The sequence below is a fragment of the Erythrolamprus reginae genome, chromosome 3 (genome assembly GCF_031021105.1).
Source record: "Erythrolamprus reginae isolate rEryReg1 chromosome 3, rEryReg1.hap1, whole genome shotgun sequence".
Classification (NCBI taxonomy): Eukaryota; Metazoa; Chordata; class Lepidosauria; order Squamata; family Dipsadidae; genus Erythrolamprus; species Erythrolamprus reginae.
This window is the reverse complement of record NC_091952.1, coordinates 170,571,450-170,598,595: the sequence shown is the minus strand read 5'-3', so window position 1 is coordinate 170,598,595 and position 27,146 is coordinate 170,571,450. Positions and strand designations below refer to the sequence as shown.

Genomic DNA, 27,146 nt, shown 5'->3' with positions numbered 1-27,146 from the left:
GCTGGGATCTCGCGAAATCTTGCGAGATCCCAGCTTTCCAAGATGGCGGCTGCGCCTCTCTAGGAATTTCTTGGGAGGAAACAGGGCCTCCACACTCCCTGTGGTTTTCTCAATCACACATATGATTTGCTTTTACATTGATTCCTATGGGAAAAATTGCTTCTTCTTACAGACTTTTCTACTTAAAAACCTGGTCACTGAATGAATTAAGTTTGTAAGTAGAGGTACCACTGTATTTCCATACATCTCTACAAAAAAAACCCCCATTAGAGGAAGTAATTGCATCAAATTAGATCTTTTATTTAACTCACATTAAAAAATCTGCTTTCAAAATGATTTAATAAAAACAAACCATTGCTTGTGATTTCTTATGTTTCCTTAGCAGGAGCAGTAAATATGACTTTACTTCTTTCTGAAACATCAGTAAATTATAGCTTGGGTTTTGTTCGTTGCTTCTGCTGTAACTTCCTTTCTATTGGCTAACCTTGGGTTGAAATTTTTCAGGGGGAGCAAAACCTTCCCCAAAAGAGGATGTTTTTAGTTTTGTTGTGCCGGATGAAAAAAAGGAATGGGTGATCAGCTGCAAATAAAATGGCACCTTGGTCACTTCGGCCATCTATGATACCAGCAGTTGAAGCAGCTGCTTCTGTTCCTTCTTCATTGACGTCAACAAAGCACTTATGAAAAATCTGGGATACACTCAGGTTGCTGTTTGCAAACATCCCGGTGAAATCAACCGTCTCGGGGTTGAAGGCATCTGTTATTCCCATGTTGATCAGCAATGATTTCAGTTCATTGTGGATAGTTAATTGTATCTTAGGCAGATGAACATTTGCTTCAACTTCTTCCATTTCTTTTGGGCTTGTCCACTTGGAGAAGGCCTCATAGGTTAATTTGTTTTCCAACTAGAATAATTGTGAGAAATATACACAAAGAAAACCAGATAGTCATCATTTTGAAAAGGCCTCACTTCATAGTTGTATGCTAAATAGTGAAAGCTTTCTGTTTATTTGTTTACAGATTGGACATAAGATCTCAATGCTAAGGTTATGTGCAAGATGGTGTCCCAATAGTTTTTCCCTCTCTGCAGTATATAAAAATTATAGATATTATTGTTGCAATTCTTCCTCAGATCCTTGCTATTCTGACGTTTCAGATCATATCATACTTCACCCCTACCTCAGAAAATGATTCTTTTTGTTATGACTGCCATTCTTTTCTCATTAAAAATGCTTGTTGATGATTTCCTATGAGTATCTCCTCTATAACCTTCATCATGTATTTTTTCTTTTCTCATTAAAAATGCTTGTTGATGATTTCCTCTGCAATGAGACAATATCTGCTGGTTATGGAAAATCGTTTTTTGCTGTAACGGTATACTGTACGTTGATGTTGTGAAAGCTTTCTTTCCTAATTGTTTTTGAGTTGCTTTTTAGATGTGTACATTCAAGTTTCAAAACTTTGTCTAACATATGGGGACTTTGTATTCCAAGAGTTTGTATTCAATAAACCTAAAAAGAGAAAGAAAGGCGTGGTGCCCCCTACCCCAATCTTTTCAGAGAGTATACGTAGATCACTTGAGCCCAAAATTTCTGGGGCTGAATGAAAGGTTTTGCTAAGTGAGCTTTGCCCCATTTTACAATCATTCTTGCCACAATTGTTAATTGAATCACTGCAGTTGTTAAGTTAGTCACGTGGTTGTTAAGTGAATCTGGCTTCATCATTGCTTGTTAGAAGGTCACAAAAGGAGATCACATGACTCTAGGACACTGCACCCATCATATGACCATGGAGAATCACTAGTGTTGTTGTAACTTTGAATGGTTACTAAATGAACTGTAGTAAGTGAAGGACTCCTTGTATTTAGTTGACAGGTTGCAACTGTTGTTTGGATATCAAAGATAATTCTTTTTTCTCTGCTGGATTGTGTAAAGTTAATTTTATTATTTTTCTCATCATACAGTGGTACCTCTACCTACAAACACCTCTAATTACAAACTTTTCTAGATAAGAAACGGGTGTTCAAGATTTTTTTTGCCTCATTTCAAGAACCATTTTCCACTTACAAACCTGAGCCTCTGAAACTGTAACCAGAAAAGGCAGGGAGAAGCCTCCATAGGACTTCTCTAGGAATCTCTTGGGAGGAAACAGGGCCAGAAAAGGCAGGGAGAAGCCTCTGTGGGGCCTCTCTAAGAATCTCCTGGAAGGAAACAGGGCCTCCACCCTCCCTGTGGTTTTCTCAATCACACATATGATTTGCTTTTACATTGATTCCTATGGGGAAAATTGCTTCTTCTTACAAACTTTTCTACTTAAAAACCTGGTCACTGAATGAATTAAGTTTGTAAGTAGAGGTACCACTGTATTTCCATACATCTCTACAAAAAAATAAACCATTAGAGGAAGTAATTGCATCAAATTAGATCTTTTATTTAGCTCACATTAAAAAATCTGCTTTCAAAATGATTTAATAAAAACAAACCATTGCTTGTGATTTCTTATGTTTCCTTAGCAGGAGCAGTAAATATGACTTTACTTCTTTCTGAAACATCAGTAAAAACCATATGCTACAGTTTCTAAAGATACCGGAAAGCAAAAAGAGGATGTTTTTAGTTTTGTTGTGCCGGATGAAAAAAAGGAATGGGTGATCAGCTGCAAATAAAATGGCACCTTGGTCACCAGCAGTTGAAGCAGCTGCTTCTGTTCCTTCTTCATTGACGTCAACAAAGCACTTATGAAAAATCTGGGATACACTCAGGTTGCTGTTTGCAGACATCCCGGTGAAATCAGCTGTCTCGGCGTTGAAGGCATCTGTTATTCCCATGTTGATCAGCAATGATTTCAGTTCATTGTGGATAGTGAAACTAAACCCTAACAAGGACCCGCAGGGTCAAACAATAATTTCCGGGGCGGAAAATGATGTCAGAGAAACTTCCGGGGCAACTTATGGGCGTAGCTCCATGCTGATCGAGGTGAAGGGCCCCGCCCTCAACTGGATCTCTGCCATGCACCTGCATGTGGGAGGTCTCGCCATCTAAACCCCTACAAGGGGATAGAAATGGGTGGGACCCAAAGACGGGTTCCTCCCAAATGGTCAGATCGAGCTAAAGGCACCATGACCTTTGGAGAGAACCTGTCAGTCATCCCCAAAGATGCCCAACGGAGAACACGCAGTTGCTAAACACCACCCAGTTTTCCACCCCTAATCTGCCTACCCAAATGACCAAAGGTAAGCCAATTAGCCTAAACAGGGGGAGAAGCACCCCCTAACTTCCTATCCATCACCACAGTGTGAAATAGGCGAAAAAACGGTTGCAGAAAATACAAAGACCGCCAAAAATTCCTATTCGGCCCCCCAAGGGCGACCCACAGTGGCACACTGAAAGATAGGGAGGGTGGGCGGGTGTTCGCTGCTCGTCGTCATCGGGGCAAAAAGGAGGCCCAAAGCCTGCACAGCCCCTTTTATAGAGCTGGCAGGCTCCGCCCCCGACGACGTCATCGGCAATAGCCGATGAAACCCAAAATGGCCAGGATCTCGCGAAATCTCACGAGATCCCGGCTTTCCAAGATGGCGACTGCGCCGAGGGCCGTGTCTCCCTGGCCCTGCAGTAAATCCGGGCCGGGGAGTAAGTCACCGGCCAGGCATTGCAGCAGAGGCGGAGTAACGACACGGACACAAAGAGCTGGATTTAAAATGGGTCATTTTTATTAATTAAATTTGCATAATTTATTCATTAAATTAGCATAAATTTAACTAAACCCTAACAAGGACCCGCAGGGTCAAACAATTAATTCCGGGGCGGAAAATGACATCAGAAAAACTTCCGGGGCAACTTATGGGCGTAGCTCCATGCTGATCCAGGTGAAGAGCCCCGCCCTCACCTGGATCTCTGCCATGCACCTGCATGTGGGAGGTCTCGCCATCTAAACCCCTACAAGGGGATAGAAATGGGCAGGACCCAAAGACGGGTTCCCCCCAAATGGTCAGATCGAGCTAAAGGGACCATGACCTTTGGAGAGAACCTGTCAATCATCCCCAAAGATGCCCAATGGAGAACATGCAGTTGCTAAACACCACCCAGTTTTCCACCACTAACCTGCAACAGAGTGGGGGTCAGATCTCTATCTTGGCCCCCTGACTCCCCGCTCTAACTGCAACAGCTCGCACAGTGACCTCTGCAGGTCCTGTAAGAAGATGGTGTTCCCCTGGTCTGACAGGTGAACGCCGTCACCGCGGTAAAGCCACGGCTGGTCTATTGTGATGTTGGGATGGGAAACCACTACCCCACCCAACTCTCTAACCAGCCTACCTATAGCCTTATTCACCTTTCTCCTGACCTTGTGAATGCCCCTAAGGGAAATGGCATCCCCAGACGATCCTCGGGAGGATCTCAGACTTGCGTGGTTGGCCAAGCTTTGCGAAGAACATGCAGGTCTTCGCGGGCATGTCAAAGCAATGCCAGACCCCCTAGTACACACAGGTCATTGCCACCGAGGTGCAAGACCGACCACCTGGGCGCGACACACCTTGTGCCGCCTTCCCAGGAGCAACAGGAGAAGCCCTTCCCCATGGCCTCTTCCTCCCCTTCAGACGATGCTGACCCACTGGCCCAAAGACAGCTGGGTCCCCACGGCGGTTCTTGCTGCGGAGCGGCCAGCTCAAGACCATACTGTGGCTGCACAGCAACGCTGTCGGTCTCGCCCTGGTGGGACTATCTAGAAGAGGGCAGAGAAAAGTTACCTAGCATGACATCCTGTCCTACTACCTCAGCTGGCCGTACATAACCCAAATAGGCTGCTGACCACCACCAGCCAATCTCCCAGATCCTGTGACCCAGGAAACCAGACACTGCTGCGCTAGTGGCAGCACCAATACGGAACGAAGCGTTCTATAGCCGGCGGGGTCAATGCCAATCTTGACTAAAGCCCTAGTCACTAAAGCCCAGAATTGGTAGCGGGTAAGTGGGGTACCGACCTGGTGTCTAAAAAGGTACCCCCGCCCCGCACTCCTAAGACTGCAGAAATTAGAAAGAGCTGCCACCGGGCACACAGACTGATCGGTGGCTGCCGTCAACTCTATCCTGACACCCCTACATAACTGGTCAGTTTTGGATTGTCTCACCAATAGGGAGACACCCCCTTCATTAAAATACAGGTCAGAAAACTGAAAAGCCTGGAGGGACCTGTCGCCCTGGGAGGAGGCCAAGGCCTCACTGACTCGAAGGGCCCCAAAAAACATAACGCTTGAAAAAGGCAGGCCTCGTACAGAGAGGCGCACAGGCTGTTCCAAGCATGATTAATAAGGGACAGCTGCTGTACAGTTAATTCCTGTCTATTGTCCGATGGGGGTGCAGGCCGTTCCCTAACCCAAACTTCCAGCATCTTCCGAATGCGGAAGTCGCAAGAAGAGTCCGGAAAGCCACTGGCTTTAGACAGAAAGGCCAGGCCTGCCAACCTGGACCGTATGGTTCTAACTGAGAAGCCGCGCTGCCTAAGCAGCACACAGAACTCCATGAGGTGATCTACTGGGAAGGGCCAAATGTGAGGGTAACCCCTAGCTTGCCTAAAGTCCCAAAGCTCCTTATCTGAGTTCTGATATGCCCTTAAGGTGCTGGGTGCCACCGAGAGGGCCATGGCCCTGCTTACTTCCATCCTCCACTGTTCGTGAGCCCGCCCAGGCTCCAGAGGTGGTCGGGGAAAACTTCCGGTGATGCGCGAGCCCATGGAGCCAGCGTCTGAAACCTGGACAGCTGACCACGGGACAAGGCATCAGCTATCCCGTTATCTAGCCCGGGAACATGCCGGGCCAGAAACAGGGAATTTAGAGACAAAGACCGGTGCACAAAATGGCGCACAAGCCGCATGACCCTGTCGCTCTTGGAAGACAGGGCATTCACAACGTGAACCACTGCCAAGTTGTCACACCAGAAGTGCACTGTTTTGTCTCTAAATTGCTCTCCCCACAGCAATAAAGCTACTATCAGTGGGAAGAGCTCCAAAAAGGTCAAATCCTTGACCAAGGGAGAGGCCCTCCATTCCGGACGCCACATGGAATGGCACCACTGGTCGCCTAAAATAACCCCAAACCCGCAGGTCCCCGCAGCAGCATCCGAACATAACTGCAGCTCGGCTTCCAAAAGAAGTTCGTGGCTCCAAAAGGAATGACCATTGAAGTGGGCCAAAAAGACCCTCCATAAGCGCAGGTCATCCTTGACCCCAGTGCACAGGTGGGTACGATGATGGGGCAAACGTAGCCCCTTCATCACAGTGTATACCCGCCGGGAGAAAGCCTTGCCAGGAGCCACCACACGGCAGGTAAAATTAAGAAGCCCGGCGAGTTCCTGAAGCTGGTGAAGGGTCACTTTCCGGCTATCTAACACTATGTCAAGCTTGCTCTGAATCTTTAGCAGCTTGTCCAGGGGCAATCTACAAGATTGCTCCTCCGAGTCCAATTCAATACCCAGAAAAGTAATCCTGGTGACGGGACCCTCGGTCTTCCCAGGGGCCAAAGGGACCCCTAAATGAGCACAAAGGGCTTCAAAGGCCGACATCAGGGTAGAACATTGCTCTGAATGCGCGGGCCCCGCCAACAGGAAGTCATCAAGGTAATGAATGACCAAACCCAGACCAGAGCGCTTCCTGAGCGCCTACTCCAAGAAGGTGCTAAAGCTCTCGAACAGGGAGCATGATATGGAGCAGCCCATTGGCAATTCTCTGTCTACGTAAAAGCCACCTTCGAAGTGGAAGCCCAGGAGCTCAAAGTCATCTGGGTGTATGGGAAGGAGCCGGAATGCAGACTTAATGTCGCATTTACCCATAAGGGCTCCCACCCCACACTTTCTAACCATGGCCACTGCCGCGTCAAAGGACACATAGCGGACTGAGCAAAGCTCATCAGGAATGAAGTCATTCACTGATTCTCCCTTTGGGAAGGACAAGTGGTGAATCAACCTAAATTCACCACTGGCCTTCTTGGGAACCACCCCCAAGGGGGAGACCCGAAGAGCTGGCGAGAGCGGGCATGGGAATGGTCCCAGTACCCTGCCCTCGGCCACCTCTTTCTGAATTTTAGCCCTAACAATATCTTCATGACCCACAACCGATCTAAGGTTGTCAGACATGAAGGCCTTCCTAGGCCCAACATATGGAATCCTGAAACCGTTGGTAAAACCCTGCAAGAGAGCAACTGCTCTCCCACTAGGGTGATACTCCCTCAACAAATCTTCCAGCGCTCCCAGCTTAATTGGGCTGGGCCCCTTTTTCCCCAGCAGGCAGGGGCCGTTTAGCCGGCCCCGCCCCATCCTTCCTATCCTTGCCCCCCTTGGGCTTGGTGCAAGTACTGGTGGCGTGGGAACCCCCACAATTCCCGCACGCGTGTCTGAACCTGCATAAGGGATGAAAACATGCCCCTTTGGCTGCAAACTCATGACACGGAGGGGCAGCTCTCATTGCACCTCCACCACCTGCCCGGGCCACTGGTGTTGCCGCCGGCTCGTCCTCCATATAGTGACCACTGTCCGTGCGGTCGCCACCCCCGGCCCGAGACATGTGGGTTGCATTAAACCACAAGTCCAGGACGACCACGTCCCATGGGAGTGTGCGCTCAAAGGCCACACGCATCCTGAAAGCTTCATTGTAGTGGCGCCAAACCGTGCCCTTGTACTCAAAATGACCACGGGTGATAAGGTCAATGTACTTAAGGATAGAGGCAGCGTGAGCAGGCTCCCTCTGTATCACCACTGAAGCATAGGTCAGGTATGCATACAGCCATGAGCTAAAGCACCTACTAACCCTGACCTTCTTGGGTTTGTCTGCCTTAGCCTCATCCTCTTTATCCTTCTTAGGGACTTCCCTGTTAAGGATGGAGAAAAGATCTACATACTCTCCCCTCCAGATCCGCTCCCTGACAGTGGGATGAAGGTGAAAACCCAAAGGCGTGGAGGGTAACCCCCAAAGAATGGCAGCTGCCCGTACAGCAGCCAATGGGTCTAAAACCATGTGAATCCCCACGGTCGCCTCCCCTGACCCTGTTGAGGGCACTGAAGCCGTCGAAGGGGCCTGGGCCACCGGAGTAGCAGTGGGTGAAGCCCATACCTGACTACAGGTGATGGCTGAACTACCCATGGAGTTGACCCCACTCCCAAAACCCGGTGGCACAAGGGCCTGTCCGGTCAGAGGGAGGGGCGGTGTGAGTGTTGGGTGTGGTGCAGTCTCACCTGCCCCCAAGGGGGTAGAAGCCATCCACGAAGACCCAGCTCCTGCTGAGCCAGGCGTTGCTGCCATCTGCCCGGTCTGGGCCGCTGGTTCACCTGGTGGCCTACCAAGGGCTGCTGGAGCTGATGGGATGGTGCCTCCAGGCCCGTACCCTGATCTCCAGCATGCATCCAAATCATCCAGCCTCTCGATGATCCTGGACCAAGAATGAGCAGGTATATTAGACTCAGTTGCAGGGGGACCCCTCATCCTGCCCCCCCTCCTGACCCCGGCTTGGGTGTCCTCTTGTATCAACCTGGCCCTTACTGAAGGTCTCAGGGCCCTCCTGGGCCGTGCCCCCGTCTCCACCAGTGGGGGTAAAGGCTTCTGCCTTTTAGGAGCCATCAAGATGTCAAAATGAGTAAAGTTAAATGAAAAAGCCCCTTAATGGGAATTGCTCAAATGGGGATTGCCTCTGCTAATCCTGGTAAGGCGAAACTGCCCACTGGAAAGTAAAAAGGTTCACCCAAAGGCCTCTAGGGCCAAAGCTAACAGCCCCCAACTAGGCTGGCAAGGCCGCACCCACCCACCCCGGAACCAGGCCGCCAAAGGCTAAAAGAAGAGAAAACCTCCCCCAGAGAGGAAAGGCCCCTGCCCAGGAAGATTCCCCCCTTGTATCCAAAGGAGGGTCTCGAAAGCTCTCCGCCCCCCTGTGACTCCAAACCGAGGCCTCTGATGAGGGTTGCAGCCTTTCAAAATGGCCAACACCACGAGGCTGCCTCCCAAAATGGCCGATCGATGAAGCGAACCCCAGCCAGGTGTTCACTGCTCGTCATCGTCGGGACGAAAAGGAGGCCCAAAGTCTGCGCAGCCCCTTTTATAGGGCTGGCAGGCTCTGCCCCCGATGACGTCATCGGCAATAGCCGATGAAACCCAAAATGGCTGGGATCTCGCGAAATCTTGCGAGATCCCAGCTTTCCAAGATGGCGGCTGCGCCGAGGGCCTCCGTGGGGCCTCTCTAGGAATTTCTTGGGAGGACACAGGGCCTCCGCACTCCCTGTGGTTTTCTCAATCACACATATTATTTGCTTTTACATTGATTCCTATGGGAAAAATTGCTTCTTCTTACAGACTTTTCTACTTAAAAACCTGGTCACTGAATGAATTAAGTTTGTAAGTAGAGGTACCACTGTATTTCCATACATCTCTACAAAAAAAAAAACCCATTAGAGGAAGTAATTGCATCAAATTAGATCTTTTATTTAGCTCACATTAAAAAATCTGCTTTCAAAATGATTTAATAAAAACAAACCATTGCTTGTGATTTCTTATGTTTCCTTAGCAGGAGCAGTAAATATGACTTTACTTCTTTCTGAAACATCAGTAAAATTATAGCTTGGGTTTTGTTCGTTGCTTCTGCTGTAACTTCCTTTCTATTGGCTAACCTTGGGTTGAAATTTTTCAGGGGGAGCAAAACCTTCCCCAAAAGAGGATGTTTTTAGTTTTGTTGTGCCAGATGAAAAAAAGGAATGGGTGATCAGCTGCAAATAAAATGGCACCTTGGTCACTTCGGCCATCTATGATACCAGCAGTTGAAGCAGCTGCTTCTGTTCCTTCTTCATTGACGTCAACAAAGCACTTATGAAAAATCTGGGATACACTCAGGTTGCTGTTTTATTTATTTATTTATTTATTATTTGGATTTGTATGCCGCCCCTCTCCGAAGACTCATCCAAATGTTTGCAGACATCCCGGTGAAATCAGCCGTCTCGGCGTTGAAGGCATCTGTTATTCCCATGTTGATCAGCAATGATTTCAGTTCATTGTGGATAGTTAATTGCATCTTAGGCAGATGAACATTTGCTTCAACTTCTTCCATTTCTTTTGGGTTTGTCCACTTGGAGAAGGCCTCATAGGTTAATTTGTTTTCCAACTAGAATAATTGTGAGAAATATACACAAAGAAAACCAGATAGTCATCATTTTGAAAAGGCCTCACTTCATAGTTGTATGCTAAATAGTGAAAGCTTTCTGTTTATTTGTTTACAGATCCCTTAAGCCAGGGCTGTCAAACTCCCGGCCCACAGGCCAAATGTATTACATGCTGGCCACACCCATGCCTGGTTTAACAAAGATGGGAAAAGTCCCGATATGTCCACATGACGCTGCCATGAAAACATGAATTTGACATCCCTGCCTTAAGCTATACAGAATAAATCCTGTTAGCCTTTAGTGTAAATGCTTTTCAAATGTTATCAGCAAAGTCACTGTGTCAGCAAAAAAAAGGTGGGCTTAAAAATGAAACTTGATTTATAAATACCCAGCATACCTATAAATCAAATGAGCAAAACTAATGAAGGTTACAGACCATTGAATTTAAGCTGTATCTTCAATATATAGTTCAAGAATAGCACGTTGACTAGTTTACTAGTTTTCCAAGATTATTTGAGGGAACAAACGGTCATTAAATAAAACAAGAGATTTTCAGAATATTATAAATATTAATAAATGGTATTTCAATTGTAGACTTTTAAACATAGAAACATAGAAACATAGAAGTCTGACGGCAGAAAAAGACCTCATGGTCCATCTAGTCTGCCCTTATACTATTTCCTGTATTTTATCTTAGGATGGATATGTATGTTTATCCCAGGCATGTTTAAATTCAGTTACTGTGGATTTACCAACCACGTCTGCTGGGAGTTTGTTCCAAGGATCTACTACTCTTTCAGTAAAATAATATTTTCTCATGTTGCTTTTGATCTTTCCCCCAACTAACTTCAGATTGTGTCTCCTTGTTCTTGTGTTCACTTTCCTAAAATTAAGGATATAACTACAATACCTCATCCAAACCTCTGCTTTTTCTTCAAGAAATTATGTGTGATTAAAAAAACCCCAAAGACTTATTATGCATTAAAATGTTACTTTATAGGAGGTGAGCTGGAATCTGTTCTTAAGTTGTCCCAGTCCAGCACAGTTTGTTTCAAATAAGGCAGAATCTATTTCTAAACTATAGGGTTGCAACAATGCTAAAATTCTTTGGTTCAAATGGAGGAAGATTTTTGTCTCTTGCAAAGTGTGAGATTAAGACATCTAGTTATTCTGAGGTTTCACTACTAGGAAATAATTCATTTTTTATTACTATTAATAAAGTGTGCCCTGCTGTATCGTGAATTTTTAGGGCATAATGCAAATGTTCCAAGTCATCTCAGTGAATACCATCTCATTCTTTTACATGGGATAAAAGGCCTGCTACTGCCTAGAAGAGAGAAGACTTTTGTGGGATGGTGAATAGGGCAGCAGATAATGTACCCAGCAAAAGTGATAATCCATCTCTCACAGTGCTAATACCTTACCATGTCTCATTACTTTTACTGGTTCTTCTACTACATTTTATTCTGTATAGTACTTATTTCCCTTTGGCTGTATTACAGAATTAATTCATTCCCGATTTCTAATAGGTTTTTTTTGAAGTCTGTGCACTTAGATGTTTTGCAGCATATGTATGTATGGGTTATTAGTCAAAGAATCAAATGAGGAGGGTGGAAATTAATAACAAATGCTTTTCCCAAAGAAATCGGTATTTGCCATCCATATAGCAGCAGACCAGTGTTAGCAGGACCCATGCTGTTTGTTTGTTTGTTGATTTATTATCTTGTAACAAGTATCTCACTTATAAAAGCTCTACAGTGTAAACTGTCACCCAGATTACTTAGAACAGTGATTTTCAACCTTTTTTGAGCCACGGCACACTTTTTACATTTACAAAATCCTGGGGCACACCACCAAACAAACTGACACAAAATGACACTCTAACACAGTACATATTATGCATATAGTTAATAATATCTATATACACCATCAGGATAGACATAACCAGCTGAGGCTGAGGCGTCATCTAGTGGTGGCAACATTTACCTCCAGTCCTGACCAGGATTATTTATTAATCAGATTTGTATGCCGCCCCTCTCCGTAGACTCGGGGTGATTAGAAATCGGGACCATGGGGAGGAGTAACAGCTTCAACTACTCACCAGTGTCATCTTGTTTTTCTCTTCTCAGTGTCATCTTGTTTTTCACTTCTGTGCATGCGCAGAAGCTGGGTTTTTGACACTGTCCATATGTGTGTGTGCCCATGTGGAATGGGAGAAGCGAACCAACAGCGAGGTAAGTTTCAACCCATCCCCGGATTGTAGTCTCTTTATCGTATTCTGTGATACCGCATGGATTCTGAAACTAATTTTATGATATTTATTGAAAGCCTGTATGTAGCATCCATACACATTTATTCCATTTAGATAGGAGAAATACTGTTTCTCAGTAAAGCATACTCAAAAATGCTCAAAAGACAGAATACTTTCTTTTTCCACTAAGGATCGTGGACTTTTGATGGATTAGATTTTTTTTCTTTTCTTTACTCCTTTTGGGGATAAATGATTTCATACGTACGATAACCAAGTCATAATAGTTTCTTCATCCAAATAATTAAGGGTCATTTTCTGTTTAAATACAAATCTAATATCTGACTGAAGAGTGTCATAAATTTTAAATAATTAAGTGGTTTCTGATACAGAACAAGTCAAGAGGAAGCATTAAAGATAACACAGTAAACATCTGGGATAAAAATATCAAAACATATTTCCCTTTTAATGTAAGCAGTTTACCATTTCCAAGCCAGTGCTGTCATCATTGATGTCGTCAGGAAGCAGTATAAACATGCTGAAATCATTACCGATGTACTGGAGTTCAAGAATCTGGACCTGTAATTCATCTATATACTTCCAGTTAAATTTGTCGTGCTGGTACATCATCTTTATTGGCTTACTTGTGCTCTGAAAAGAGGTAGAGATATTTTGTTATGAATGGGATTTCCATGCTGACCTCCAATATTTTTACAGGTTTCAGAGTGAATGCGGCCAAAACCTTAAGCAATAGGAATAGCACTTAAACATATATACTGGTTCATAGTGGTTTTCAGAGCTCTCTCGGTGGTTTACAGAGTCAGCATATTACCCGCAACAATTTGGATCCTCATTTCAGTGACTTAAGAATGATGAAACGCCGAGTCAACCTTGAGCCGGTCAGGACTGAACTCCTGGCAGTAGAATGCAGAGTTAGTCTGTAATACTTCTGCATACTAATCACTGTGTCAGGGTTCCAAATAACAGCTGAACTTAAATCAGAGACTGAGGCACAGCATTCCTCAAAATTCCAATTTGTTAGCAGAGCCATGTTGGTACCTTTGTGAGAAACCCAAATCTAAAACTACAAGTTTAAAGTTTATTCCCTTGTAAGTTTATCATGTTGACTGTATATTGTATATTGATTTTTACTGTATATTGTTTATGACTGTTGTTAGCCGCCCCGAGTTTTCGGAGAGGGGCGGCATATAAATCCAATAAATGAAATGAAATGAAATGAAATGACCACTGCTTTCTGCCAATGTGTCTGCTATTCCCATCAGCTTCAGGGCAGGTACTGAACAAAGAATGACCTTTAATATCTAGAAGGAATGTATTATGGCTGCATCACTACTTTCCTCATGCAACTACCCCTCCCAAGTTCCCACAACAACTTACATTCTGAGCATAGGTGTGTGGCAGGCCAAAGTCTCCAAGTCCACAATGGCTTGGGCCTGACACTCATGGTGCCATATACACACCATGCCTCATAGTGTTCTTTGCCAAAATTTGGAATATTGCCTAAATATATCTCACCTACCTTCGGATGTACACTCTTTGACATGTCTCGCAATGCCTCCTGAGGCTTTAAGGTGATGGGTAGCAATAGAGCACAGAACATTCAGTTGGAGAAGATAGAGTCTTTGGAGAGGGGCTGCATACAAATCCAATAAACTATAACTATAACTATAACTATTGAGTATGGACAGTGATCTTCAAAACCTTATTTTGTTGCATACAAAATTGCATTACATAATGATTTGCCTTGTTCAACCTGAAAGGTTGTTCTGTGGTGTCCTCTTTGCTGGAGAGACGGAGTAACGACACGGACACAAGAGCTGGATTTAAAACTGGGTCATTTTTATTAACATAAATTTGCATAATTTATTCATTACTTTGCATAAATTAGCATAATCAACTATGACCCGGAAATGGACCTGCAGGGTCAAACAAATACTTCCGGGGCGGAAATGACGTTATGCCAAAACATTCCTGGGCAACTCATGGGCGTATCTCGATGCAAGTCCAGGTGAGGGACCAGACCATCACCTGCGACCCTGCCATGCTTTGCATGAGGGGGGTCCCACCGGCTAACCCGAATCCGGGAATTAAAGGTGCAGGACCCAAAGACAGGTTCCCCCCAGCTGCTCAGGCAGACACTCCCTCCATGAGCTTGCGGAGAACCTGTCAATCATCCCCAAAGATGCCCAAGGGAGAACGCGCGGTTGCTAAACCACGCCAGTTTTCCGCCCCTAACCTGCCTACCCAAATGACCAAAGGTAAGCCAATTAACCTAATAAATGCAAGCACCCCCTAACCCAGGGGTAGGGAACGTTGGCTCTTCTATGACTTATGGACTTCAACTCCCAGAATTCCTGAGCCAATCATGCTAGCTCAGGACTTCTGGTAGTTGAAGTCCTCATGTCATAGAAGAGCCAACGTTCCCTACCCCTGCCCTAACCGCACATCCATCTCCTCAGTGTGGAATGGGCGAAAAAACAGCTCGACTAAGAGGCAGAACTGCCAAAAATTCCCATTCGGCCCCCTAAGGGCGACCCCTAAGCACACTGCAAAATAGGGAGGGCGGGCGGGTGTCTGCTCGTGGCTCTGCTGTCCGGGCGAAAAGGGAGAGCCCCGGGCCTGCTCGCCCTTATATAGGGCAAGCAGGCCCCGCCCGGACCAATCAGCAGCCGGGCCAATCAGGCCCGAACTCCCGAGCGAAGTCTCGCATTGCGAGACTTCGCCCGGGATTCAAAATGGCGGCCGCCATGAGGGTCCGGTGTCTCCCGGTCCCTCCAGCAAAGCCTGCCGCCGGGTAAGTCCGGCGCTGCAATTGCTGGAGAGATGGAGTAACGACACGGATACAAGAGCTGGATTTAAAACTGGGTCATTTTTATTAACATAAATTAGCATAATTTATTCATTACTTTGCATAAATTAGCATAATCAACTATGACCCGGAAATGGACCTGCAGGGTCAAACAAATACTTCCGGGGCGGAAATGACGTTATGCCAAAACATTCCTGGGCAACTCATGGGCGTATCTCGATGCAAGTCCAGGTGAGGGACCAGACCATCACCTGCGACCCTGCCATGCTTTGCATGAGGGGGGTCCCACCGGCTAACCCGAATCCGGGAATTAAAGGTGCAGGACCCAAAGACAGGTTCCCCCCAGCTGCCCAGGCAGACACTCCCTCCATGAGCTTGCGGAGAACCTGTCAATCATCCCCAAAGATGCCCAAGGGAGAACGCGCGGTTGCTAAACCACCCCAGTTTTCCGCCCCTAACCTGCCATGGAGCGGGGGTCAGATCTCTATCTTGGCCCCCCGACTCCCCCCTCTAGCTGCGCCAGCTCACGCAGAGACCGCTGCAGGTCCTGTAAGAAAATGGCATTCCCCTGTTCTGACAGGTGAACGCCGTCGGCCCGGTAAAGCCATGGCCGGTCTATTGTGATAAGGGGATGGGCCACTACAACCCCACCTAGCTCCCTCACTGTTTTACCCAGAGCCCTATTCACCCTACGTCTCGCCCGGTGAATGGCCCTAAGGGAAGAGGCGTCCCTCCACACGATCCTAGGTAGGATCTCTGACCACACCACTTGCGTGGTGGGCCATACCTCGCGAAGCCTTCGCAGGTCTTCGCGTGCCTGGATGATCAGCGCCAGGCCTCCCAGCATGCACAGGTCATTGCCTCCTAAGTGCAATACCAGCCACCTGGGTGCGGCCACAGGACGCTGCCCACCCAAACCCACCTGGGCACGACCCCGAGGAGCCGCCCCCACCACACTGCCGGGCGCAGCCACAGAATGCTGACCACCCAGCAACGCCGGTAGGAGACCCTCCCACCGCATACCTCTCTGGCCCATCCAGGCAACCTTGACCCACTGCCCCAGGGACAGCTGGGTCCCGATGGCGCTCCTGGCTGCTGAGCGGCCAGCCCAAAATATCATGCTGTGGCCACACAGCAGCGCCGTCGGTTTCGCGTTAGCCTGGGGACCTGCAAGAGGACACACAAAGAGAGGTTACCTAGCCTAAGCCCTGCCTAGGATCCTCAGTGGGCCTAACCTAACCCAAATATGCCGCTGACCGCCAGCGGCCGATCTCCCGAATCCGATGGGCCGGGAAACCAGAAAGTGCCGCGCTAGTGGCGGCGCCGATGCGGAACGAATGCGTTCCATAACCGGCGGGATCCATGCCTACCCGGGCCATTGCCCTAGACACTAGCACCCAAAATTGGTACCGGGTCAAAGGGGTACCGTCCCAATGCCTAAACAGGTACCCTTGCCCTGACCCACGCAGACCACAGTAAAGCTGTAGGGTGACCACCGGACACACCGACTGGTCGGCAGCCGCACTAAGCTGGATGGTAACCCCTCTGTGTAGCTGATCTTTCTTAGACTGCCTTACTACAAGGGACACCCCCCCTTGTCTAAAGGCCAGATCAGCAAACTGGAAGGCTCGGAGCGAAGTGTCAGCCTGAGACGAAGCCATGGCCTCGCTGACCCTGAGGGCCCCAAAAAACATGACACAAGTCGCTGCCCTAAAAAGATGGGCCTCGTACAATGAGGCACACAGACTGTCAAAACCCCCGTTAATTAAAGACAGCTGCTCCACCGTCAGAGCCCGACGAGTGTCACCAGGGGCCCCCGCTTGCTCCCTCAGCCAGCCTTCCAGCATCTTCCGGATGCGAAAGTCACCCGAAAAATCTGCAAACCCCCCCCGCCTTGGACAGAAAGGCGAGGCCGGCTAACCTGGACCGGATCGTCCTAACTGACAGGCCACGCTGCCTAAGCTGGACGCAGAACTTGGCCAGGTGCTCTACAGGGACAGGCCAACATAGCTGGTAACCCCTGCCCTGCCTAAAATCCCCAAACTCCTTACCTGCACGCTGGTATGCCCTAAGGGTGCCGGGCGCTACAGACAAGGAGATTGCCCTGGATGCCTCGTCTCTCCACCACTCTGGATCCCCCCAGACTCCAGAGGTGGCCGGGGAACTCTTCTGGCAACTCTCGGGCCCACGGGGCCAGGGTCCGAAACCTGGACAACTGACCACAGGACAAGGCATCAGCGACCCCGTTATCCAACCCGGGGACGTGCCTAGCCAAAAACAATGCGTTTAGGGACAAGGACCTGAGCACAAAATGGCGGACAAGCCGCATGACCCTGTCGCTCTTAGAGGACAGGGCATTCACCACATGGACAACCGCTAGGTTGTCACACCAAAAGTGCACGGTCTTGTCCCTAAACTGCTCCCCCCAAAGCTCCAAGGCCACTATTAACGGGAAGAGCTCCAAGAACGTCAGGTCCTTAACCAACGAAGAGGCACTCCATTCCGGAGGCCATGCCGACCAGCACCACTGGTCACCTAACACTACCCCGAAACCACAAGTCCCCGCGGCGTCAGAGCAGAGCTGCAACTCAGCTTCCAAAAGAAGCTCGTGCCTCCAGAAAGACAAACCATTAAACCTGACCAAGAAATCCCGCCACACGCCGAGGTCAGCCCTGACCCCAGCGCAGAGGCGGGTACGATGATGGGGCAAACGGAGCCCCTTCATCGCGTCATACAACCTCCTGGAAAAAACCCTACCAGGAACAACTACCCGACAGGCAAAATTAAGAATGCCTGCCAATTCCTGAAGCTGCCGTAGGGTAACCTTCCGGCAGCCCAGTACCTCATCAAGCTTCCGTCTAATCTTGAGCAACTTCTCTAGGGGCAATCTGGAAGATTGTTCCTCCGAGTCCAATTCAATACCCAGAAAGGTAATCCTGGTAGCGGGGCCCTCGGTCTTCTCAGAGGCTAAAGGCACCCCCAAGTGAGCACAAAGGGCTTCAAAGTCCCGCATCAGAGCAAAACATTGCTCCGAATGCGCAGGCCCCGTCAACAAGAAATCATCAAGGTAGTGAATGACCGTACCCAGACCACTCTGCCTCCTGAGCGCCCATTCCAAAAAGGTGCTAAAACTCTCGAACAGAGAGCACGAGACAGAGCAACCCATAGGTAAAGCTCTGTCCACGTAATAACCACCCTCGAAATGGAAGCCCAACAGCTCAAAGTTGTCTGGGTGTATGGGGAGGAGCCGGAATGCCGACTTAATGTCGCATTTGCCCATAAGGGCTCCTGTCCCACACTTCCTAACCATAATCACGGCCGCATCAAAGGATGCGTACCGGACTGAACACAGCTCGTCAGGAATGAAGTCATTCACTGACTCCCCTTTTGGAAAAGACAAATGGTGAATCAACCTAAATTCACCACTCGCCTTTTTGGGGACCACACCCAAGGGAGACACATGAAGATTCGGGAAGGGCGGCTCCGGGAAGGGCCCGAGGACCCTGCCCTCGGCCACCTCCTTCCGAATCTTCTCCCTAACAATGTCTTCATGACCCACAACCGACCTAAGGTTGTCAGACATGAAGGCCCTCCTAACACCCATGTAAGGGATCCTAAATCCCTCCGAGAATCCTAGCAAGAGAGCGGCCGCTCTCGAGCGAGGGTGGTAGTCGCCCAACCAACCCTCAAGCACTTGCAAATTGATTGGGCTGGGCCCCTTTACCCCCAACAGGTGGGGGAGGCTTTGGGGGACCCCCGCCCTTCTTTTCCGCCCCCTTCTTGGGGCGGGGACACACGGCTGCAGAATGGTTCCCCCCACAACTCCCGCATGCGTGACGAAACCTGCAAAAGGGACGAAAACACGCCCCCTTTGCGGCAAACTCGTGGCACACCAAAGAGGCCCCTTTCCCGACTCCCCCCGCCGCGTCCTTGGCCGGCGCGGGTGTCACGGGCTCCTCTTCCATAAAGTGACCGCTGTCGGTCCTATCACAGCCTTCCTTCCCTGACATATGCGTGGCCTGGAACCAAAGGTCCGGGACCACCATATCCCAGGGCAAGTAGGGGTCATGGGCAATACGCATCCTAAACCCCTTATCGTAGTGCCTCCATATTGTACCTCCGTACTCAAAGTGGGGTCTCGCTATAAGGTCGATGTATTTCAGCAAGGCAGCGGCCCTACCCGGCTGCCTCTGAATTACCACCGACGCGAAGGTCAAAAAAGCGTACAGCCAAGAGCTGAAACACTTTGTGACCTTCGTTTTTTTAACCTTCTCCCCAGGCACCACCTCCTTGTCTTGTTTAGGGACCTCCCTGTTTAAAATGGAGAAAAGGTCGACATACTCCCCCCGCCAGATTGCTTCCTTCACCGACGGGTGGAGGTGATAACCTAAAGGTGTCGCGGGCAACCCACAAGGGATGGCCCCAGGCTTGATACTGGCGAACGGGTCCCACACCGTGGTGGCCCCCGACCCCAGCACACCAAGCCCCGGTGGATACACAAATGGGGGCGGTGGCATAATGGCCGGCGGAGGAGGGATCCAACCCCCCACCCCTGCCCCAGGTGGGAAAGATACCCCTGGCGCCCCTACTGGCGGGGCCGGCGGGGACCAGACCTGCCCACATGTGCCCGCAGTGGCCCCCATGAAGCTGTTGCCACTCCCCAATGCGGGCGGGATGAACCCGGGACTCTGCACGGGAAGGAGCGGTGAAGTGCCTGCGTGTGGTGCGACCTCACCTGGCCCGTAAGGGGGAGAAGCCATCCACGGGGGGCCCATCCTTGCTGGGCCCTGGAACGATGACCACTGCCCCGACTGGGCCATCTGCCCGGTCTGGGCCGTCTGCCCAGCGTGGGCCAGCTGCGTGGTGTGGGCCACCTGCCCCTCCTGGGCTGGCTCCTCTTCGGGGTCGGTGCCCCATGCCGCGGCGGCAGTCATGGGAAGCCCCTCCGGGCCTGCACCCGACCGCCACCGCTCCAGTTCATCGAGCCGCTCCAGGACCCTGGCCCAGGAGAGAGAAGGGGAAACCTCGGTTTGAGGGACTGTGGGCATAAATCCCACCCCCCCTGCCGCCGGGACCACCCCCGGGGGCCCCTGTGCCGCAGCCCGAGCCCGGGCAGATGGCCTGGCAGCCCTCCTAGGCCGCACCACTGGTTGGGCCGGGAGGGCCTGAGCTTGCCGCTTTTTAGGGGCCATGTGCCTAATTTAGTGTATTCTAGCTTTTACAGAAAGAAATAAAAAAGGAGGAGGGAACAACCCCAAAGGCCTGCACCCACGAGGCAAGGCCTGCCCTATGCAGCAGGCCTCACCAATGCCAACCTCAAGAGGACGAACCTCCCCCCCCACCAGCGGTGGCAGCAAGGCCTCACTGCCCACCGCTTGGTACCTAGGCCCTTTATAGGCAGGGCCGCACCCTCCCAGGTACCCCTGCCGCCAAAGGAAAAGCCCCCAAGACCCCCGACCACCGGGGCGACTAAGGCTCCAAACCAGAGCGGAGACCAGCCGATGCTGGCTCCGCTGACCACTAGCTTCTCCTGCCGCCAAAACGCCTTCCAACGAAGCCTTCTCACCCGACTCCAGCACTTAAAATGGCCGCCGCGAGAAAACAACAAGTGTCTGCTCGTGGCTCTGCTGTCCGGCCGAAAAGGGAGAGCCCCGGGCCTGCTCGCCCTTATATAGGGCAAGCAGGCCCCGCCCGGACCAATCAGCAGCCGGGCCAATCAGGCCCGAACTCCCGAGCGAAGTCTCGCATCGCGAGACTTCGCCCGGGATTCAAAATGGCGGCCGCCATGAGGGTCCGGTGTCTCCCGGTCCCTCCAGCAAAGCCTGCCGCCGGGTAAGTCCGGCGCTGCAATTCTTAAAGGTCTTCAACCAGTTGCCTTTGAAGTACAATACGTTCACCATGATCAGCTGGGTGAGGGGATTTATGGAGCCCTCATTCAATAGGTTGAGGATTTTACCTTATCACAGAAGGAATGAGAAAAGGAATGTTTCTGCATCTTTATTCACGTGACAAAACCTAATGGTGGAAACATAAGCTAAAATAATCACTTAAGAAATCCAATTTTATCTTTTAAGTGTGGCTGTGCTTATCTGCATGATATTTTCAAAACCTTATTTCTTCACATACAGATTTTCTTTCATTGTTCCAGTTGAAGCGCTTATTGCTGACTAAAATCCTGCTTTAAAACAACTTCACTTCGTTTTCTTATGTGCCACTTTTACACTTAAAACTAGTAGCTCATTTGAGTGTCATCCAGGATGGAAACAAATTAGTATTATCAAAATCCTCCCTAACAATCTTTATTTTCAAAAAAGCATTTTGTATATTCCCTCTGTCCAAGCCCTAATGCAGCTCTTAATACCATTTCCACTTTACGGTTGCTCCTTGCTTCTTCACATTGTAAACACATTATATTCAATAGAAATCTATCAAATGATAATGTTTATATGTTGTAAAATGCAGGGAAAAAATGATAAAGGAAGCCAACTTCTTTATAAATGCCTGGCTAATTGTTTGGATTTTTTTTTACCTGCTGTCTGCTGTTCAACCCATGCATTGATCTCCTTTCTATCATCCTCTTTAGTTTCTTGAAAGTTTACTGTTTGCGGCTCAACTTTATAATATTTCTTCATTGATTCTGAGAATTCCTTATAGGTAAAATGTAGTTTAATAGAACATAGCAATATGATTAGCCCCAAAGTCCAAACTTTAACAATACATAATTATGAATACATTCTCACTACTAAAACTCACCCTTTGAAAAGACACCGATTTATCACCGTATAATTGATTGACGCTACTTAGCAAAACATTTTTTGTGGGTTTGTTGATTTCTTGATTTAAGACTTGGAATCTTGAATGGATGTTACTTTGTATTTTAGGGGAAGGCTAAAAGAAAGGAAAAAACAAAGGAATTTATTAACAACAGTGGGGAGGTATTCTATTGAAGGGTATTAATATACTGCATGCTACTATACATTTATTTCTAAATCTTTGTGACTTGATCTTTTAATTGTATGGTTTCCAGTTGGAGCAATTAATGATTGTTCTTGTAATGTAACAGTTTGTCTTTGAAAATATTGGGACCTGTTAAGCAGTAAAGATATGCAAATTGTAACTGGATATAGTGTAATTTCAACTAGCAATGATTTCTAATTTAAGCAATTTGAAAAACAAACAGAGATCTTATGGTTTCTCTGTTACATTACAATAGTCTAGGTAGAAACCAGCAGTGACCCAGGCCTGCCATGCCCCCAAGACAGTTCTCTTGGCATTGTCTATCTTGTTTTTTTACAGAAGCCTTGTTTTATTACTGCACCTGCGCATAGCATGCAATGTGTATGCACCTGCACATCAGGTGCACATCACATCCCTGAATGAATCAGCAGTAAAGAAATCCAGAACCCACCTGTTTCTAGGGATAGCTTTGCTTCTGTGTTTTTGTTTTCACCTTTTTTTTAATCAAATGGATTTAATTTTAAGAAGTCAATGCAAATGGTATAAACAATATCTCATGCTTTTCAATTATTATAAAGAGAGCATTTAATGAAAATAAGGCAAACTGGAATTGGTTGTGAGATATTTTTAGCCTAGCTTCAAATTAACACATTCAATCCCAAATTATGTTGGGAATTATTGTTAAGGAATCACCTTTGTAAGTGAGATGCATGGATTATTCAAAAGCTCTTCCATTTTGGAATACACTCGCGGATGCCTCGGAGGATAGGTGGTCTCAGTTCCTCCAGATTTATTGAAATGAAACACCTATAATGAAATACATTATGAATACATAACACCATACATAACACTTTAGAAAATGTCCAGAGATCTTGTGTAGCTTCTTCTATGGCAATATTAAACTGCTAATCAGAGCATACAAAACATTTGCCAGAGCAATCCTTGAATACAGATCACCCGTACGGAACCTGCACTGTATATTGGACAATAATACAATTGAGAGAGTCCAGAAATATTTCACAAGAAGAGTAGTCCATACCTCTGCTCACAACACAATACCTTATTCCACCAGACTTGAAATTTGGGGCTTAGAAAACCTAGAGCTATGTCACTTTCAATCTGATTTAAATGTAATTCATAAAATCATCTACCACAATGTCCTGCCTGTCAATGAATACTTCAGCTTCAACCTCAACAACACACATGCACAAAGTAGATTCAAACTCAATGTAAACCGCTCAAAACTCGACTGCAGAAAAGACGACTTCAGCAACAGAGTGGTCAATTTTTATTTATTAATTGGACTTTTATGCCGCCCCTCTTCAAGGACTGTAATGCCTGGAATGTACTACCTAAATCTTCTTCCCCAAACTCCAAAAACTTTAACCTTAGACTATCTACAGTCGACCTCACCCCATTCCTAAGAGGTCTGTAAGGACACCATCATGTCTACCACCACTGTCCTTCTGTCCTATTATCCAAATTTGCCTATACCTACTTTGCTTTTGTTTATACCATACCTATTATCTTGTACACATTTTATCAAATAAATAAATAAATAAATAAATAAATAAATGAATGAATGAATGAATGAATGAATAAATAAATAAATAAATAAATAAATATTTTATTATTCTATTAATCAACTATATTCATTGAATTTTAAAGTAAATGCAAACAATGGTTTCAATTTGTGGACCCATTCCAATATTTTTCCACTTTTCTTTTTTCTTGTCAAAATTTTTAAATGCCTAGCATTATACAAAAAGTGTTTTAAACTTGGGGTTCTTTTTCAAATTATGCTACAGTATTGTGTTGTATTGCTACAGTGAAACCTCAGAAGTCAGGAAGTGAAACAAGTAATGATTCCATCAGCAATGATGATATTATGGGATATGAATGGATGTAAAGTTCATGAAAAAATAAATATATATATTTTAAAAAATGAGATCACAAGCCACTCATTCAAATCAAATCAAACCAAGTTTATTATCACAGTCAACGACTAGAGACCAGAACAAATCAAAACTCTCAAGGAATATCCGATTTAAAATTCTAAAATAAAATAATAGATAACAGATAAAATCTATATTAATTAATTTGACTTGATTTGACATGATTCACTCATTCAAAGATGAGGCAATGCTCATTATTGCTTCTGAAGTGGCATTCACTATTTTGAGATGGTAATTCCAGGTCTACATATACAGAACATCAGTTAAGAGTATGTTAAATTTTCTTGTTTGGAAACTCCATTTAGAGCATCTTGTGATTGTTTGGAAAATGATAGTCTCACTCAAAAACTTAGTCCTTCTTAGTTCTTCGTGTTTGTAGCAACTTTATATGATGCAAATACAATGAATAATGAGAAATCTCTATACACTTGTCTTCCCAAATCTGGTGGTTTTCAGATGTATTGGGTCTATATACTTAGACTTACCAATCAATATGCTGATTGGAAATGATGGTTATGGGAATCCAAACACAATCTGTAGCCCATCACTTTGGGAGATAGCGGAATACAAGAAAAAACAGTCGTCTTTTCAAACCTTTCAGTTATGATTAAGTCAAAACTTACCTTTGCTATCTGTTGTGCAGTGTGATCTTTAGCTCCAAGGTAGAGAGTGGCCATAACTGATGAAATACTCCACGGTGAAAACAATACATTTGTGTTGGTTTGAATCTTGCATAAATGTTTGAAAAAATCAACAGCAAAACTAGTGTTAATGTCTCCATCGCCATTTAAACCTAGTTTTTTATAAACAAGAAAAATGCATTCAGGTCTATATATGAGCTCCCTGGAGACCACACAAGTCCTGTGAGGAAACACTGGAAACTTCTGATAAATAGGCATGACAACAAAGTTTCTGGAAAGTATCTATTTAGTCCACAAATTTATCTATAGCTGCATGGGGGCATTGATAAAACTCTGCCACTGAAGACGTATTCTTTATATTAATTGCTGGAGAAGCCTCTAACATACAAATGGGTGATAACTAGGCAGTATTTAGATGATACTTGCAAAGCAGCCCAAACCTTTGCAGCCTTGGGAAGCAAGAGTTTTCCCCCCTGCTTTCTCCATCTTCTGCATCAGTAAAGATAGGAAATGTGTGGACTGGTCAACAATCCCTCCTGTCTTTCAACTTATTAGAATTATTTTCAAATTGCAGGTTGGTAAAATAAAAAAGGAAAAAGAACCATCCAGGCTGAATGAGCTTTGGGGAAAGCTTGTAAGTTTAATGATTGTGGAAATATAAGCTGCTAGGTGGATGGATAGATGGATACAAGACAAACAGAGAAAAGGGACAGAGAAAAGACCATAGAAAGTCCTGACACAAGTGAGGTTGAGCTGGCCATGACCACACTGGTCACCCCATCTTCCAGAGGTCAAACACAACTCTGATGTGGCCATCAATGAAATCGAGTTTGACACCCTTGGTCTATGGCCTATTTCAAAAAAATCTGTCTGATATTCATACATACATACATACATACATACATACATACATACATACATACTACAGTGGTACCTCTACTTACAAACTTAATTCATTCTGTGACCAGGTTCTTAAGTAAAAAGGTTTGTAAGAAGAAGCAATTTTTCCTATAGGAATCAATGTAAAAGTAAATAATGTGTGCGATTGGGGAAACCACAGGGAGGGTGGAGGGCGTGTTTCCTCCCAGGAGATTCCTAGAGAGGCCCCCATGGAAGCTTTTCCCTGCCTTTTCCAGCCCTGTTTCCTCCCAGGAGATTCCTAGAGAGGCACCACAGAGGCTTCTCTCCGCCTTTTCTGGCCCTGTTTCCTCCCAGCAGATTCCTAGAGAGGCCCCATGGAGGCTTCTCCCTGCCTTTTTCCGGTTACAGTTTCAGAGGTTTGTAAGTGGAAAATGGTTCTGGAGAAGAGGCAAAAAAATCTTGAACACCCTGTTCTTATCTAGAAAAGTTTGTAAGTAGAGGTACCACTGTATATATAATAGTAAGCCTGAACACACCTATATTATTTTATTGTTTTTCACACCTTACAGTGATTCCAATTTACATACCTCAAATTAAAATATAATACAATACAATATCAAATGCCCAATTCTTAGTCAAATTAATCAAATTTTTCTAATTATTTATCCAAGTATTTCTGGTATATATCATTCATCCTGTGCTACCTCCTTTCCAGGTGCTATCATCCGGATTTTAGATAATGTTCTTTTTGGCTATTTGCTATTTTTCCTAACTATGTCATCATGCTTCAGTCCCTTTCTAACGTTCTTAGAAAACACATTCCTACTTTCATTTAACCTTGCTGTTCAGTTCGGGTCGTATGTGACCCAAAGCCAAGTTTGAGTCCCTGTAAAAAATTTTCCCTGCATATCTGAAACTTGAAATTTCATGACTTTTCATCATTTCAGGGGTTCTCTCTATGAGAATTTTTTTTGGGGGGTGGGGGGTTTCTTTCTTGCTGAAAAACAAAATGTCACACTAGTTGTGTTCCCGGGTCACCCTGACCCGGACCAAAAACTCTTCATTTGAAGTGCTTATGTTTGGTCAATTTGAATACTTTTTTCACTTGGAAAGTAGTCCGAACATTTCTGCACACAATGATATGAAAATTGAAATGAAAAAAGTAATTCTTATTGGTTTATTTTGCTGATAGAATGCGTGCCCCCCCCATTTTTGTGAAATATTTTTCAATTTATGGATAGTTTTGCTTGCAAAATGTGTTCAATTTTACTAAAGTTGGTGTGGGATTGGTAGTTTGAACATTTCTGAATATAAGAAAAATATAAATGAACTGAAAGAAATGTTTCTTATTGGTTGTTTACAATCATAAATAAGCCCTCCTCCCCCCTTGGCTGCTTGCAAACATTTTCACTTTATATTTACGCAAGCTTCAAATCCGAAATATTTTTAATATCTTATGCATTCATTTACTCAATTTAACATTGCTGATCATCAAAACAATATTTTTGGGGTGGTGGCTAATTCTTTTCT

General features: G+C 46.3%; 1 protein-coding gene across 1 annotated transcript; it reads right to left on the bottom strand.

Annotated features, from left to right (window-relative positions):
* Window positions 1-441: 441 nt before the first annotated feature.
* Window positions 442-24,814, bottom strand: LOC139164703 (plasminogen activator inhibitor 2-like). The gene is made up of 8 exons (XM_070747151.1): window positions 24,738-24,814; window positions 22,853-22,966; window positions 21,956-22,090; window positions 21,732-21,849; window positions 21,055-21,158; window positions 14,137-14,175; window positions 12,856-13,023; window positions 442-905 (listed from the first exon to the last, which is right to left on the bottom strand). The coding sequence occupies exons 1-8, from the start codon at window positions 24,789-24,791 to the stop codon at window positions 501-503; spliced, it is 1,137 nt and encodes a 378-aa protein (XP_070603252.1). The 5' UTR covers window positions 24,792-24,814; the 3' UTR covers window positions 442-500.
* Between the last annotated feature and the right edge of the window lie 2,332 nt (window positions 24,815-27,146).

Excerpts from the sequence above, each read along its gene's own strand:
- LOC139164703 (XM_070747151.1), bottom strand. The coding sequence starts at position 24,791 with ATGGCCACTCTCTACCTTGGAGCTAAAGATCACACTGCACAACAGATA. Across the intron at positions 22,967-24,737 it reads CTGCACAACAGATAGCAAAG|GTGTTTCATTTCAATAAATC; the intron begins GTAAGTTTTGAC and ends ATTTCATTATAG. Across the intron at positions 13,024-14,136 it reads AACCTTTCAGGTTGAACAAG|AGCACAAGTAAGCCAATAAA; the intron begins GCAAATCATTAT and ends ACCTCTTTTCAG.